The 17323-nt window shown below is 43.7% G+C and overlaps 1 protein-coding gene across 1 annotated transcript in view; it reads left to right on the top strand.

Moving 5' to 3' along the window:
• Positions 1 to 16787, top strand: part of MYO3A (myosin IIIA) — a 241079-nt gene extending 224292 nt beyond the window's left edge. The window contains exons 30-33 of the mRNA XM_077153504.1: positions 1810 to 1916; positions 8140 to 8180; positions 10340 to 10483; positions 16149 to 16787. Coding sequence (XP_077009619.1) covers positions 1810 to 1916; positions 8140 to 8180; positions 10340 to 10483; positions 16149 to 16266 — 410 coding nt within the window. The 3' untranslated portion in view covers positions 16267 to 16787. The remainder of the gene's footprint in view (positions 1 to 1809; positions 1917 to 8139; positions 8181 to 10339; positions 10484 to 16148) is intronic.
• Positions 16788 to 17323: the final 536 nt, after the last annotated feature.

Raw genomic sequence — 17323 nt, 5'->3', positions numbered from 1 at the left:
GAGATACATGTGATTTCGGTAGAGCTTAGGAAATACAATTGAAAATTGGAAACATTTGATGAGGAAATGGAGACAAGATTAAGACAGTCTTTATTTCCAGAATCTTTTTTGTTCTTCACGCTGGTAGTATTTATTCAGATTCTTTGCCATCTGCAAATTAATTGATGTCACAATAGTAATGTTCTGATATTTTAATTTGAATTTTAAGTCCAAGTTAAAATTGTCACAGGCCACTTCCATGTTTCTAAAAGTATTAAGAATCTATATTAACTTGATATTGCATTTTTATGTTTCTTACCATTCAGATTCAAATGAGTTTAAATTGGTAAAACTTTGCAAGAGCCAGTAGAAGCTATTTAATAATCAGCACTGAAAATGATGGTTAAGTGAGGGGAAGGAAAATAAAAGATCCCTATTTATGGTGGTGGTAAGAATTCAGGCTTTGCCATGTTACCTGTTGACTCCCTCCTCCACTTTTGTCTCGTTTCTGGAGAGGGAAAGAGAGAATGGAAGCTGGACTTCCAAGGATTGGTTGGAAAAGGGGTTTCACTCTTCCTGTTTCTAGTCTCTATCAACTTGGCCTCATTAACAAGCATCTCATTTTCTTTTGTTTTATTCTAAAAGGATAGTCATGTCTGGTTGTTGTTTTCTCTGATGAGCATTGCTTTACACCTCAATGCAGTTTCCCCAACTATCAGGTCTCTCGTGTCATCCAGTGATTTCCCTTTAATTTTCAACTGAATGAGCTGGATAATGTAAAGATGCAAAGGCTGTTGTGAAAGGTACATTCACCTAGCAGGCTGGGCATAGGATTAGAAAATCAAACATCTCTGAGCCTTCCATCCTGGCTGACTCTGATTTACACCCCCAGTCACGGTTGTTTACACGTGGTATTACATCAAATCAGTGATTTGATTAGTATGATTTGGGGCAATGCCGTTTCTCTGTGTGTTTTTACATCTGTGGATTAGGAATCATTGCGGTCCCTTTTTATGCACAGTAATCATCTATACTGCCCCAAAGTTCCTCTAAGGCATGTGTTCTCAAGTATCTGTTGAGTGTAGGCTCCTCTCAGCTAAACACCCACCCAGAGCAGACATCTCTGCACGATATCATGGCGGGCTAGTCAGGAATCATTAAAAGCCAAAATTCTTTGTGGGAGCCTGAGAATCATCACAGCTGCATCATCACAACACTGATCGTGTCACTCCAGCTTTGAGGCCCTGATGACATCGACAGGAAGAGCAGAAAGCAACAATGACCTTGATTCTTCCACGGATACAGTTCTAAAGGCAGATCTGAGAGTCCCAACAGCTTGAGGTTCTAAATGGTTTTAGAGAAGAGCCACGAGCCACGGTCTCCCATTCAGGCTATCACCTAACAGGGGGACTTCAGATGAAGATCCCGCGGGGCTGCCGGGGTGGGTAACAGCCTCAGGCAGGTGGACAGGAAGGAAGGAGACTGCAAGATCCTGTGAGCAAAATAACCCTTTTTCTAAGTCTCCCTGGGAGCTTTGGCTCTTCGTGCTTTAAGTTCTATTTAAAGTTCTATTCCTCCTTGCTGGACACATTCCTTTCTTTCCCTCCGTTCCTTCCCCTAACCTCTCATAGTCCTAGACAGCAGGACAGCTAGTGAGAAATAGATGTTGAGGAACGTGATAAGGGTCGGTTGGGGAAACCAAAGAGTTTCCTTTTTCTCCCAGCTTTAGTCCTAGATTTTGGGTATAATTGCTTAGTTACCCCAAGAGGAAAACATGGCTTGGTGATAGTTTTTAAGTGGAATCCTTGTTTATGATCACCTTTCTTGTAGGTACCCCTAAGGAAGAAGAGCCAAAAATATTGAGGCCTCCAAGACGACCCCGGAAACCCAAAACATTAAATAACCCTGAAGATTCCACATACTATTATCTGCTACATGTGAGTGGCTCAGTCTTACTATCCAGTAGGAAACCTAGCAGCCTCTGAAGGCCAGTGGAAACCCTGTGTCCACCCGAGGCCTGTCACAGAGGAGGGCCTGGCCAAATGGAGAAGCACCTGAGTGCTCTCCTCTGCCCCTCCCGTGGTTGAGGAACTGGGCCTGTGCTCTCCTCCGGCCCCTTCCTCATGGACCCAGCCTCCCCATGCACCATCCACCCCCATTCTAGCCAGGAATGGGCCAGTTTTCTCTGCTGATATGTCATCAGAGGGGCTCTCCAGAGAGGGCCTTCACATAGATGGGCAAGAAACAAGGGAAGGGCTGGAAGGAGACATTTAGGGAGCACATTTTATAGTGCAACCCTAGAGAGAGGGGAGTTCGCAGAAGGGTTACCTCTCATCCTAGGAACATCCCTGCAGGGGGTGTCCCCATCTCCCACGTGAGGGCCCTGGGCCACAGACAAGGCGCTTCGAGCTGTCAGGACCATGAACTGGCAGAGACCTCTGACTTCACAGCCCCTGCTCACGCACTGGCTTCACCCCCACCAGCTGCCCTCCCTGCCCCGTTCCCAGCCTCCTTGAAGCACCATCATCCATGTAGAAACCAGAACCAAGGCCCTGGGAGGCAGCCTGGGTCTTGCCTTCCCCCTCATTCCTGACCCTCGATCCGTGGAAGCTGTGATTTCAGCCAACAGACGCTCTCCCCTGTCTTCTCCCGCCTCTGCCCTCACCGCTGCTACTCATCCTGCCTCACCTGGAGTACCCCAGCCCCTCCTAACCGCCTCTGAGCTCAGCCCCTCCAGGCCTCACCTGACAGTGTCCCTAACCTGTCATAGGATCCCGGTCCCCCTTTGAAAGCCCCTTTAACGGCTCCCTGACTCCTCCAGGATGAAGACCAGGCTCCGGCCAAGGCCTTCGCCACAGGACCCTTGATAAGAACCTTTCCACCACTTCCTACTGGCCCAAGATAGAGTCCCAAGGCGCACAGGCCGGCCAGCGTCCGGGCCGCTTACCTTCCCAGCCTCGGCTCACCATACCCGTCTCTTCTGACACCACACCCCACCCGGTCACATCAACCCTTCTGCTGTCATTCAGCTTGTGTGCACACACGTTGTCCTTTGACACGCTGTTTCCTCAGCTTAAAACCCACTTCCCCTTTCTCTTCCTGCCTTGCATGTCTCGAGCATTCCCAGCCTAGAGGTCATTTTCTCCAGGAAGCCTTATGACACCCCCGAATCTGGATTAAGAGGCTTCCTATGTCCTGCCTCTGCATCCATTCTCCCGCTTTGTAACAGGTTCTTCTAAAGACTGGTCCATGCGGGGCCCCGAGGGCAGGGAGTTTCCCTGTTACCTTCAGCCCGACACAGACTGGGCATGCAATGAATATTTTTTCTGTTTGAATGACTGGAAAGAAATAAAAGACCAAAACAATCATGAGTAAATGAAGGAAAGTAGCTTATTTTAGATAGCTGTATTTAACTGTTGCTCTATAAAAATCTTAATACAGATTGAGAGTATTGTTTTTTTTTACTACAATCTTAGGAAGAAAAAAAAAAGCAGCAAATAGCTTGCCATTCTCTTATGCACTGAAATAGAAGCACAACAGAGAACAAGATTAGAAACTTCCAAACATTCCCTATTGACCGTGCATTTAAGTAGCAATGACCATTATTACCTGTGATAACGACAATTGATTGTGATGACTCCAATGACAGATAGCATTTGCAATATGAAAAATTACAAAAGTCTTTGAAATGAGGTGAAACATTTATGAGTAACAACCAGTCAGTGAGAATTTTTGGAGCAGATTCCAAGCTTCATAAATGAGTCCTGGCCACACCACACCCCCACCCCAGGAAGCCTACTTTAAAAAAATTAATATAAAGAGTTTTAATACGTCCTAAGTTATTAGTGACCTTTTTATTTTATTTTACTTTATTTTAGTTTTTTGGTTTTTTTTTTGCATAGGCAGGCACTGGGAATCGAATCCAGGTCTCCGGCATGGCAGGCGAAAACTCTGTCACTGCTCCACCATCACGTGCCCTACTAGTGACTTTCTTTACAACCCTGAGTCTTGAAATCTGTGGCTTTCAAGACTAGTGATAAAAAAAAAATTATCACAGAAAGCTAGCATATTGTTACACATGAAAGTACACCATGCATTCACATTTTTGTGGCCCCTACCAGGTTTGGGGATGCATATTATTTTCCCAGGGCTGCTGTGACAGACTGCCTCGGAAACGAGGGCTTCAAACAATAGAAATCTACTCTTACAGTTGTGGAGGCCAGAAATCTGAATCAAAGTGTCTGCAGAGTCGGTCCCTTCTGGAAGGCCAACAGGAGACTCTCTTCCAGCCTCTCTCCTGGCTTCTGGTGGTTTCCAGCAGTCCCCGGTGGCCTTGGCTTGTCACTGCCACGCACCCACCTCTACCTCCCTTTCCACATGGACTTCTTCTCTGTGTCTCCATGTCTCAGCTCCCCCTCCTCTGTCTCTCATAAGGATACGAGTTACTTGATTTAGGGCCCTCCTGAAATCCAGGAGGCTCTCATCTGGAGATCCTTAACTAGACCCTATTTCCAAATAAAGAGACATCCACAAGGTACGTAGGACTTAGGCTTGGACATGTCATTTTAGGGCAGTAGTCAACCCAGTGTCCAGGCTGTCACACGTAAGTGAAATGGAGAGGGATAATGGGGCCCCACTCTTTTTAACCAATGAAACATTTTCTGTATTCTTAAATGTTACCATGAAAGTCTTCCTGAAATATATTATGCTGCACGTTTTATGCCTTTTCTTAATGACCCAAGCTTATCACCTCATGCAGATCTCTGATCACCTCCAAGGTAAAACCCTGGCTGTTTGTCCCTCTCTAGGGCAGTGCCCTGGCTGTCTTTCTGTCTCTAGGGCAGCACCCTGGCTCTCTGTCCCTCTCTAAGGCAGCACCATGGCTCTCTGTCCATCTCTAAGGCAGCACCCTGGCTCTCTGTCCCTCTCTAAGACAGCACCCTGGCTCTCTGTCTCTAAGGCAGTGCCCTGGCTCTCTGTCCCTCTCTCAGGCAGCACCCTGGCTCTCTGTCCGTCTCTAAGGCAGCACCCTGGCTCTCTGTCCCTCTCTAAGACAGCACCCTGGCTCTCTGTCTCTAAGGCAGTGCCCTGGCTCTCTGTCCATCTGTAAAGCAGCACCCAGGCTGTCAGCATCCCCCGGCCCTGCTTCACTTCCCCTCAGAGCACCTCTTTACATAGACTTTTCTCCTGTCTAATCCCACTCCCACCCCCCTTACAGTAGGAAGTCAGGGACTTTGTTCACTCTCACAGCCTGAGTTACTAGAAGTATGTGGTTCAATGTAGTGACTAGAAAATTATTAAATTAAAAAGCTCCTGTGTGACAGGAGCTGCTGGGATTTGGAAATCATTGCCCTCCCTCTTGCCCAGCACAGACAGCTGTGCTCTGCGTTGTTTCACCTGAAGCTTCTGTATCTCTTTGGGCATCACTTTGTTTACAGCCACTCTGACCAGCGCTGTTCACCATTTGTTGCTTTCCCTCTGTTACATCTAGGAAATCTAGCTAATATTATATCCAGAGCTAAAGTAAGCAGAGCCCACATGGGATACATATGCCGTGGGGAGCTGAGCTGAGCAGGCAGGCTCGTTGTAACTGGGTGTCCTGCCCACCCCGAAGCAACAGTAACAACAATTTGCTCAAAAAAAAAAAAGTAATTGAACATGGTCACGTGGAAGATCACTTCCAGTTTTGTTATGCTCTCCAGTATCTTCCCTGAACTGCAGCACTAGCAAGTTTGGCCGTTCCAAGTTTCTCATTTCTACATTTTCACTCCCTTCCTCACCCTGGGAAGACTACCAAGTGTTACTGAATTTCCAAAAGGAATGTAAGATGGCATCCACTGGGATTTAATGGATATGAATTATGAACTTCTGCAATAAAATGGAATTCTTTTGGTCGGGGGGCGGGAGGTGGGTGGGGATGTAGCTGGCCAAGGAACCAGGGGTCCAGATGTTGGTCCTTTGAAAGGCCTTCTCCAGCAGCGCCCTCTCCAGAAAACCTCTTCTTTGGATTGCCTTGTCTCCCTCTCTTTCTCTTTCTTCCTTATTCCAGTTCTAAAGAAAGTGGCATAGGACATATGCTTATTTATTTTCATAGTAGAACCGTAAGCGAATACATTGTTCATCTTGGTAATAAATGTCCCCAACATAAAGCCCCATGGAATAAAATTCTTATTAAATCATCTCCCTTGTGGGACTGATATACTTCCTTCTTCATGATGAAGAATGCTCTTTAGCTAATCAAGCTTTCATTTTCAGCTTTGCTGCTAGAAGACTGAGAGGTAAACTTAGGCTCCATCTTAACACACATCTCTTTTGCTTTCTTTGTTCCTTATTTACACCTTCTATTTTATTAACTCAATTGGATAATTACTTCTTATCTTAAATAAGTTTTTCAAAGCTATACCACTGAATTAAAGTTTATTTGAATGTTTTATCACAGACAAGAATGAAATAAGCCCCGATGGTATATCCTCTTCTAGGGATTCAATTTATATATGCCATCGCCCAGAGGGGAATACCGACATCCTGAATAAGAAGGGGTTCTCGCCAGCTTAAGAGTTCAAGGGCAGCATGCTATTTGACTCTTGGTTATATAAAGGAGAGCTCTACTTCTGTCACACAATGTATTGGCATCATTTAAGCCAATACATTATATAATTATTATAATTTATAGTCCAATTATAATTTGGACTATAAATAATTGTTGCCAAGCTCAAAAGGGTTCATTTTTTCAGTTGATGGGCCAAAGAATCAGAGCCCTGTAGGAAGCTATGATGTCATATTAAAGCAGCAGCACCTCACCACAATGCCACCCTGGTCCCAGGGCTCATTACCAGCTGCCACTGTACCTACGCTGGTACTAAATGAGCTGTAAGCACCCACTAGCCCAGGGCATTGGGTCAAGAATGCGAAGTAATAGGCAATGGAAGATGGACAGGAGTGTAACTGGTGTCCCTGCCCCTTACGTTATATTTCCTGAATGGTCTACACGCATGCTGCATTTAAGCAGTCAGTTCTACCTCATCCACCCACTAAAATGCCAACCAGTAAGAATAAAAGAAACGATGAACTGTTTGACTCATTCAACATTGTTTCAATGATAAATTATGCAAAAAAATGATTCACTGTGAACCTAAACATACTGGAAAATAACTCCAATATTTACAAACCATTACTAATTGTCATTACTTTTTATCTTGCACTTTTATGGGGCCAGCCAACTTGATATCTGCATTAGGGTTTGCATGATTATAATATACTCATCTTGTTCAAGATGAGTGGGGTCTTTCTTTTCTCCGCCTTAAAAGCATATATACTTTTTTTTTTTTTTTTTTGACATGGGCAGGCTCCGGGAATTGAACCCGGGTCTCTGGCACGGCAGGCGAGAATGCTGCCACTGTGCCACCGTTGCACTGCCCAAGGCATATATACTTTTGCAACATGTAAATATGTGAGCGTAGCTAATGCTACAGTCCAAAAGACAGTATTGCTTCGTAGGTAGTAAAAATGAAGTACCATTTTGTTGGCATTCAGAATGAAGTATTATCCAAAATATATCTAGTTGTTTCTATACTTGAATATTCTAATTTGGGGGCTTGGTACATAAAGTTCTTAACCGAAAATATCTGTCATCTATGCCTGTTACTTTTGTGCCATAAATGGGCTCCTGTAGGTTTACAAAGTCCCACTTCCATTATTTTTGTGGTTTCCAGCACCTCAATATCCACCCATCTGCTTTCATCCACAGACAAGGATAATAAGTAAGCAGGACATTCAAGCAGTCTAATGAACTTGATCAATCACAACCGCGTTTGGGTGGAAATCCTTCCATTTTGTTCCCATTCATCCCTTTTTGTAATCTTGTTTACGATGGTCACTGTGTGGTCACTGTGTGGTCCCTTTTCCACACAGCTTCCTCTTTCTTCATATGGGATGAAAAGATTAACCCAGTCCAGGCCCAGACAAGCACAAGTAACCACAAACTCATAGCTAGTAAAATTATGTTTTTTTAGATTTTAAAAATATTGTATCCACTTGCTTGTTTCTTTCATGGATTTATAGGAATTATTACAATAATTACAATATATTACAATAATTTTGACTACATTTTATTAAGATGATATTATCATTGGATTTTTTTAATTCTTCCATTCTCTTTAGAAGTCACTCCAGGAAGAAAAACGAAGACCAAGGAAAGACAGGTAATTGTTATAGATATATTTGAATAAGTCATTCTATTCCAAGCACAGTACAGGTCCATATATTCAAATCATGATTTAAAAATCACTGATTTTATGTGAATAGATTTGGAAAGTCATGTACTCTCAATACACATATAATAAGCATATACTTTATATGCAACGGGTAATATGTTGAAGTACCACAGTATTAGGCTACATGAAGAACTCAAATGTCCTTGTAAACAAATGTTACTGCCTCAATGTCAAATTTGCTTTTCTTGTCTGTTAATAATGTTTTAATAGGAAACACAGGCATGCCCATGAACTTTCTTTCCCCAAACTTCTTTTTTTGGCCTGTTTTCCTTCAGCATATGCTAAACCTTGCCCCTCACCATTTTTATGGATTTGTGAGGAGATAAGGTTTATGTCACCTCATTTCATACTGTGAGTCTCAGCGCCTGGTAAGCAACACGCTTACATTTACAAAAAGTGGCAAAATTCTCCCACAACTTCAGATGCTTTTATGGCCACACCTGGACTGGGTGGAAGGATGGACTAATATTTTTATTATAAAGCGTTCTAGGAAAACATTTTAAATTGATGGTGCCATAGGAAAACCTTCAGAACAAGAATGTTGTATACGGGTCCTTCTTTTGTAACAAAATAGTTAAATTGCAAGAAAAATCTCTCATGTCACATCTTCCTCCAAATAATTAGCATTTCAGGTCTTGCTTGGGGTCAGATCAGTACACACTAAAACCCCCCTCCTGCCCCATCTACACCTTTGCCAGGGTTTATTTATTATAAGAATTTGCACTAAGAATAACAACCTATTCCAGAGATTGTATGTTACAATAAAAATAGGAATATAAAGCAACTGAATAGTAAAAAGCAGTGATGGGCTGAGTGCCAAAGGTTAAATTCCTGCCTGGATCCAGGGAGCTGGTGTGGTGAAGAGAGAACACAGACTTTGGGCTCCGCAGGCCTGGGTCCTCCCCTTGCAGGTCTATATAGGACCTGCAGCAAGGACCCCTCTGTCTCTCTCAGCCTTGGTTTTGCCATCCGCAAAAGAGCAGTACGTTAAGGATAAATCATATAACACGGGCAAATGCCTGCGTTGCTCGGTCCCAGTAGCTGTCACATCTATTGCTGAAGCTTTCATCACCACCTTTTAGAATTAGAGAGTATAGAATAAGAGAGGTTTCTAGTTGATCAGATACCAGTGAATTCACAGCATTCCCCCTTTCCTGAGATATTTCCGTTCATTAAACATTTTTCCCGTTTAATGTTATGCTACTATTTTAATCAACAATCTTATCAACCAATTTTCAGACAGTGCTAACAGCAATGAAAGTGTTCGATTAAGTATGAGTGTTCACAGAGGTGCCATATGAAATGGTGGCATTCTGAAAATTCATTTATGAATTGGTACCTGTAACGTAAGAAGCATTTTTCCCTAGAAGCACTGTAACATGTGGTGGTTCCCCACACCTGTTTATGTTGTATGAAGTCCCATCGAGCAAGGTATTGAGCACCTCAAGAACCCTAAGTATAGCCTGAGTAGATATCAAGAATTAAAACTAACTGATGATCCACCCTTGTGTGTAGGATGTGCAGAGAAATTAAACTCTAGCACACACACATACACACACACACACACACACACACACACACACACACACACAAATCCCCTGAAGACCTAAGGGGTGGGGAAGCACAAAAAGTTCCTCATGAAGGAAACCAGTCAAGATCATGAAATGTCATGTGCATCAATGTACAGACAGCTGACAACATTTGAAAATGTTGTGGGTGCTAGCACATAAAGGCAAGCTTTTCTGATACTATCCCCAGGGGCTCAATTTTGAACCCTTGTCAAGACTGGCCAAGCTGGAACTCTACAATCATTGGCTATACTAATAACTACTGTTGTTGTATGTCAAGTTCAATGCCAAAGAACCAGGAGCTAATGTTCCCTTTGAGGTAAGAGAGGAGGGTTTTGTTCTTCTGTTTAACTTATGGTACATACTGTTTGTGTACATTTCAAGACTTCTTCCATTTCTGTCAACATATATGTTTTACTCCTAAATTATTATAAATGTTTGCAAAGAGAAAAAGAAGTGTCCTATAAGTTTAAGTGTCCAGAAAATTATATCGATGTTGTGTTGTGTTTCCCTTTACAGTCAGGGAAAATTATTAGATTTGGAAGATTTCTATTATAAGGAATTTTCACCCAGTCATTCTGGACCAAAGGAATGCAACCCTGGTTTAAGAGAACAAAGACCACAGGGAGAACTCCAGAATCAATGTTTCAAGGCTGAAGACAGGTAATAAACTATGTCTTACAATACAGCATCTTCAATTTTATACTCACAATTCCATTACTTAAGCAATCTTATTTTCTGTGTGGGTTGATGACAAAGCATTCTTACCAAATATTACTTCTTATGATTGCAATATAGCTTACAAAGTGAAATCATAAGTATTATGAAAGGGTAGTCAGACATCCCAATTTGTCCCAGTTTATACCTGCATTTTGGTGTAATTAGTACTAGCATGGCTTTTATTTTCAAACATACCTCAGTTTAGATGATAAATTATATGGACATCATAATTATAAGCAATAAAACAAATCCAAAATCTAAGTTCAAACTCTGGCCAACATAATTTTAATCACTTTTTAGTTTCTCACTTATATAATTTCTCAGAGTCAGTGATGTTAGACCAAAAAATATTGGGGAGAAAGTTTCACAAATAAATAGGTGTTAGGGATTTGATGTCTCACCTTGCCGCAGACTCTGCTTGACATTGAATAAGTAACTTAAATCATTTGAAGCTTATTTACTACTTAGGGAATTTTTTCCGTAACAAATGTTTGGGAAGTTTTGAAACTGAGGGTAAGACAAACATAGATGATAAGAAATGGGAGCAAGGACAGGCAATGAAGCTGGTTATCTAAAATCCTGGGGTCCCTGGGACCGCCTCGCCAGTCTCCTTTGGAAGGTGACATGGTGGTTTAGTGAAGAGGTTTTAGGGTCAGGAAGTCTGAGATTTGGATCCTGATTCTGCCTGACTCTCAGTATTTGAGGGACCTGCTCATGTTCCTTGACCTCTCTAAGTCTCTGCTTCCACATCTAAAAGGATTTACCGATAACAGCCTCACCATGTTGTTGTAAAGACCAAATGAAATGATGTAGGTGGAGCTCTTCACACCACAACTCTACATGGGGCATGGAGGAGGTCCTCCATAAATGGTGGCTATTGTCATCTTTATTTGCTTTTCCAGAATCTGCCTCAACTCCCAAAAGAAGGAGTCAGGAATCAAGAATTGTAACGTGGTAGAGCTTAGAGGTATTCTAGTCTAACCTGAGTTCTATATATGAGAACACCAAGTGCCAGAAAGATTAGGTGGCTTGCCCAAGATCATGCATTGAGTTGGTGAACCAAAATCCAAGTTTTTTTTGTTCCATGCACAAATTGCTTTTCACTGACTTATCTGCTTCCCATTCCTACAACCCAGCCTGGTCTCTCTCCAGTAAACTCTCCTACCAACAGGCACACATATGATATGAAAGCATTCCATCCCTAAAATGCCACCTGCTGTTCCCATGGAGAACGTGGTTGTTGACTCAGTGTCCACCGTAATAACTATGCTACGAGGACATCTTTGAGTCCTTGCCTTGTGCTAGGCACTGTGCTATTATCTCTGCTTGTGAAGCAGTTACTATTATTGTCCCCATTTTATAGATGAGGAAGCTGGGTCTATATTGACTACCAATAGTCAGTGAGGTAGTAAGTGATGAAACCAGAATTTGGACACTGGCTTTTCTGAGTTTAGAGTCCATTACCTTAACCACCATTCCATATTACCTCCCTGTGCAAAGCAGCATGCTGAACACTTGGGGGAAATGGATGGAGGCAAGGATGCATAAGGCTTGGCCCTTATATCCAAGGGGCTTGGCCTTTATATCCAAGGAGCTTGGCTCTAGAGGGAATTATAATATTTTATTTAATATATAATAAAGCAAACCTGGATGACGTAACTCAAGAGGAGATTTTTCTAAACTAAGGAAGATTCAGACACAAAGTAGCCAAACGCAGTGGGTGAAACTTGATAGTAACCTGGATTTAAAATAAAAAACAGAAAAACATTTATAAATAACATTTGAGGTCAATTGGCAAAATGTAAAATTAAACTATATGCTGGATGATGTTATTGAAGAAAAATGTATATATATATATATATATATATATATATACATACACAGTTTGCGTTTATTTTTTTTTCAATAATATCATTGAACACACACATATACCTAAATACTGATGTCACCCGAGGAAGTTGTGAGTAGGTCTGGGAATCAGAGAACAGAAAACAGCGATGATACATTGAGTGTTTCATGGATTTTAAATAAATAAAAGTATGTGGAAGGTAGTCAGTAAGGGCAACAGAAGACTGATATCTCCTCCACATCTCCTAAGATAAGAACTAGCAAAGTCAATAGTGAGAGATTCAGCCTTTAGGACACAGCCAGGCAAAGAAATGTAGGGAAAAGAGGCAAAGGGATATAGCACAGCAAGCATGAGATTTGAGTCCCATAGACCCGGTTTGCCTCTTCTCCCATTCCTTACTAGCTGTACTCATTACAGTGAGTCTGTCTGCTCATCATCAGATTGAAGACAAGAAGAATCTAAGCCCTTGCAGTGCTGTTGTTGGTATTAGAGATCATTAGAGATAATGGCACACAGTGGTACTCAATATTCTTATAACAGAAATAAGTTGAACGTGTATGAGAATTTAAGTCACTAACTCAAAAGAGAAAGATCTGCCCCATAGATAATGTAATGATAATGCAGGTAAAGACCTTCACTGTGATGTATCCACTGAGTTTCAGATGCCCAGAAAGACTTTTCCTAAGGATTTTCATTTTTGTTTGTTTGCCTGTTTGGTTTTTTGAATTCAGCAGTTCAGAGTAGAACAAAGTAAAGGCATAATCCATTTGCAGGCAGAATCCTAACCATCTCCTTTCATCATTTTCAATCCTTGCATATGCCTTCAGTGACCTTGCCCCTTTCTCCCTTAGTTATCTTCAGCTCACAAACCCCAATGTTAGGTAAACCTAACTTCCTACTTAATCCATACCTGTACCCATATAGCTGAGCACGGCCAGAGAAAAACCCAACCCCATCTCACTTAAAATGTATGACTATAAAGCTTAGGCAGCTCTTGAAAATACTATTTCATTTTCCTAGAAATTCATTATCTAATTTTCACAGTTGACTCTTTCAAACTTCCTCCTCTCTCCAATATCCCCAAACTTCCTCATTTCAGTTCATGATCTTCTTTCCTATTACTGAGAAAACAATAGCAATCAGAGAACACACACATGCTCCCAACACCATGTCTATGAACTTTCCTACCACTTACCCATGTATTTCTCTCATGATACTATGGATGGCTTCTCGGGACTCCAAGCTAAGGTCAAACCTCCCCTTTGTGTCCTAGATCAGAGTCCTTCCCATCTACTCAAAGAGCATTGCCCTACAATTGTCCCCTCTCTTTTCTGCATCTTGAATATTTGTTCTTTTTTCTGAATCATTCTCAACAATTCAAGAACATGATGCAATATGACTCATAAAATAAAATAACCTTGACCCACTCCCCTTCAAAACCACCCCTATATTTTCTGCTTTTCAAAATAGCAAAAGTGTAGTACTTGAAAAAGTGATATTACCTCCCACTTCCTCTCTTCCCATTTTCTCTTGAATGACTTTAGTCAGATTTTCATTCCCACCATCCCACTGAAATGCTCCTTCAAAGGCCACCAATAACCACCATTTTGCCATCTCCCATCATCTAGTCTCAATCCTTATCTCACACTATCAGCAGCATTTAATGCATATGATAACATACTTCTAACAGGAACTTTCTTGATTGGCCTAAAACACAGAACTTCGCTTAGTTTTCCTACCTCATGGGCCATTCCTTCCCATTCTCCTTTGCTGATTCCTCCTCATCTCCCAACACTGGACTGATCCATAACTTTATCAAAACACTCTCTGGATAATTCCATCCAATCTCATGGCATCCTATACGATTCATATGCTTCTAAGTGTCCCCAATTTACCATGCTCCACATCAAAATCTTTATCCCCTTCCCTTAAAAATATGCTCCTCCTACAGTCTACCGCATCTCAGTAATGCAACTCCATCCTCCCTCTTGTTTAAGCCCAAAGCTTAGAAACATTCCTGATTCTTCTCTTTGACACCCCATGTCTTAGTTTGCCAGGACTGCTATGTAAAACTCCACATATGGATTAGCTTAAAGAAGAGGAAATTATTATCTCACAGTTTTGTAGATGAGAAAGAGTAGGGCAGACTTTCTCCCAACATCTGTGGCATTCCTTAGTCCTCTGTCACATGGCACGCTCTCTCTCCTTGGGTCTGCTCCTCTGGTTTCTGCTGATTTCTGGCGTCCATTGACTATATGAGAATTTTTCCTTTGCTTATAGAGACTCCAGCCATATGGATGAAGGCCCACTCTGATTCAATTTGGCTTCATATAAACAGAATCTTTGAAGATCCTTTTCAGAAATGAATCCATACTTTAACTAATAATTTCTCTAAGGCCCTATTTCTAAATGGGTTCACACCCACAGGGTTCCAGATTAAGACTTGAATTTGTCTTCATGGTGTGCATGATTCAATCCTCAACACCCAAATTTAATCATCAACAAACTTTTTGGTGCTAACTTCAAGTAGGACCAGAATCTGACCAATTTTCACTTCCTTCACTAGAAGCAAAGTCCAAGCCACTGCTAGTCTTGAGCTAACTTCTCTTAACAAACAACCACATCGTTTTATGGGTCACTCTGCTCAGAACCCTCCAATATTTCCCCTCACACTATGTGAAATTCAAGTTCTTGTGATGATCTCAAAGCCCTAAATTGCCTGCCATTTTATCTTCTTATTCCTCTCTGTTGCTCTTGCCCTCCCATGCTCCCCCATGTCCTGGAGGTCTCCATTCCAGCCACATTGGCCTCCGTGCTGCTCCTGGACACATGCACAGTCTAGTTTTAGGATCTTCACATGGATTGGGCCATCATCCTAGCATGACTGCCCTTCCCCAAGAATTCCGCATGGCGCTCAGTCCGCTCTTCCTTCAGTTCAATCCTCAAATGTCACTTTATCAGAGAAGCCTTTTCTGACCACCATCTACAAAGATGCTCACACACACCATCACTCTTTGCCAGTGACCCTGTTTTAGTTTTCCTTATGACCCCTATCACAACCTGGTCCCCTCTCACACTAGACTATAGATGCAGTGAACGCAAGGACCATTGCTTAGAGTGGTAACTGGCACTTAGTAGGTGCTCTGTGAATAAATGAACGAAAAAAAATCTATGTAGCTGCATTTCAGGGCACACCCTCCTCCCCCAAGCCAGCTACAGAATCTCTAGGTAAACATGGGCAGGGCTTACCAGAAGTGGGGTTCAGGAAAATTGGCCAGAAGCCTCATTGAAAACACCAGGGCCAATACTTCCTGCATCTCTAAAGGGTGGTTGGTCAGATGTGGGGGAAGCATTTTTAAGAAACGTTTGAGCAGTTTTCATAAAGTAAAATGGTTTTTCCTATTTGACCAAAATGTGTTTAAATTTTAAGGTCTTTTTAAAAAGAAGTATTTCTTTGTTGATTTAGTTAGATGAAGACAAACGAAGCTCCCCTTTCTGAACCACATCTCTTGGAGTTTCCTTAGCTCTCATCTGAACACGAAGTCACCTGGAGAAATGCAAACTGGACCCCTCAGCCCCGCTAGAGCCTCCTAGCCTCAGCTAGGAGGAGTTTCAAAACCTGCTGAGGAGAGACCCCAGATACACGAGGCCATCGGCGGGGGTGGGGAGCGGTGTGGGTTAGAGGACCGCTCTAGCTCGGGGTGGGCGGGGGGGTGCGCTGCGCTCGGTGGCGCCCCTGACGCGCGTTCTTGCTCGCAGGTCCCAAGCGGCGGAGAGCCCCGGAGAGGAGGAGAACGGGCCGGCAGCCAGCCCCTACGACTACAGGAGACTGCTGCGCAAAACCTCCCAGCGCCGGCGCCTCGTCCCTCAGCTCTAGCCCCGCCACGGCGTGTCCTGGGCCGGGCCGCTGGCGGAACGTGCCCCGAGCCCGCGGGGCAGCAGGCCAAAGGGACGCGCACTTGGGCGCGGACACCACGAGGCGCTAAAGTCGCCGCCCAGACCTCTGCAAGGACTGCCCCGCTGTGCTCGCCCCCCCGAGGGCCTGGCCCAGCCTTTGGAGTCCCGAAGGAGGACAACGGGCGGGGGGTGGGGGGAGGCCCTTGGGAAGCCTCCCCGCATTCCCGCCCTCTCTCCACTCTGGCTAGCCCGGCCAGCGCGCCATCGGGGCGTCCCTGTCCCCCGCGCCCTAACGTACCTCTTGGGTCTCTAGTTTGTTCTGATGGTCCCGACTGAGCTCTCGCCGACCCCTTTTCTGGTTTGGGGTGATTTCAAATATTTGCCCTTTCTTGGAAACGTCTCTCCCAGGCCTGCGGGACACACGCGGGCCGGCGATATCTAGGGGAACAAAGCGGGGCGGGGCGGGGGGCGGGGTGAGGGTTTTCTCTTCCCTTGGTTTTTAAATTTACTAAATAAAGTGCCTTGGAAAGTCTGTGGCCTGCGGGCGGCCTGCGGTGCTCCCCTTTGGGCCGGACGCCTGCTGTCTGGAGGTGTAGAGGCTGCATGCGGGGGGTGGGGGTGGTGGAGGTTCCCTCCCTCTCCATCAGCGAACCCCTTCCTCCATCGACCCAAAAAAACATGCAACCTAAGTTCAAACCCGAGGTTTGCGACACAAACGCAGCCCCCGGAAAAATCTTTAAGTTCCCCGGGGTTTCTCACCCCCGCAGCCCCAGCGTAGCTCCTGCCTTCCTAGACTTCCCTCCACTGAACTGAGTCTGCTCTTTGTTCGTCTAGTCTGCAGGATGGAGCAATCTCTGCTCCTCCAAATTCAGGTGTATTTAAAGTGGGGAGGGGGCGCTTTCATCAGTTGCCTACACCTTATTTTTTGAATCGAGTTAAGTTCTTCTGTGACCTGAAACCCTTCGCGTGTACGCGGCCTGGGAGGGCAGGGGCAGGTGGCGCGGTGTTCTGCTGAGGTGTGAACTGGGCCGTGGGTT

Source organism: Tamandua tetradactyla, chromosome 1 (assembly GCF_023851605.1).
Source record: "Tamandua tetradactyla isolate mTamTet1 chromosome 1, mTamTet1.pri, whole genome shotgun sequence".
In the NCBI taxonomy this organism is placed as follows: Eukaryota; Metazoa; Chordata; class Mammalia; order Pilosa; family Myrmecophagidae; genus Tamandua; species Tamandua tetradactyla.
The sequence above is the reverse complement of the archived record's forward strand: the minus strand, read 5'-3'. Positions and strand labels throughout refer to the sequence as shown.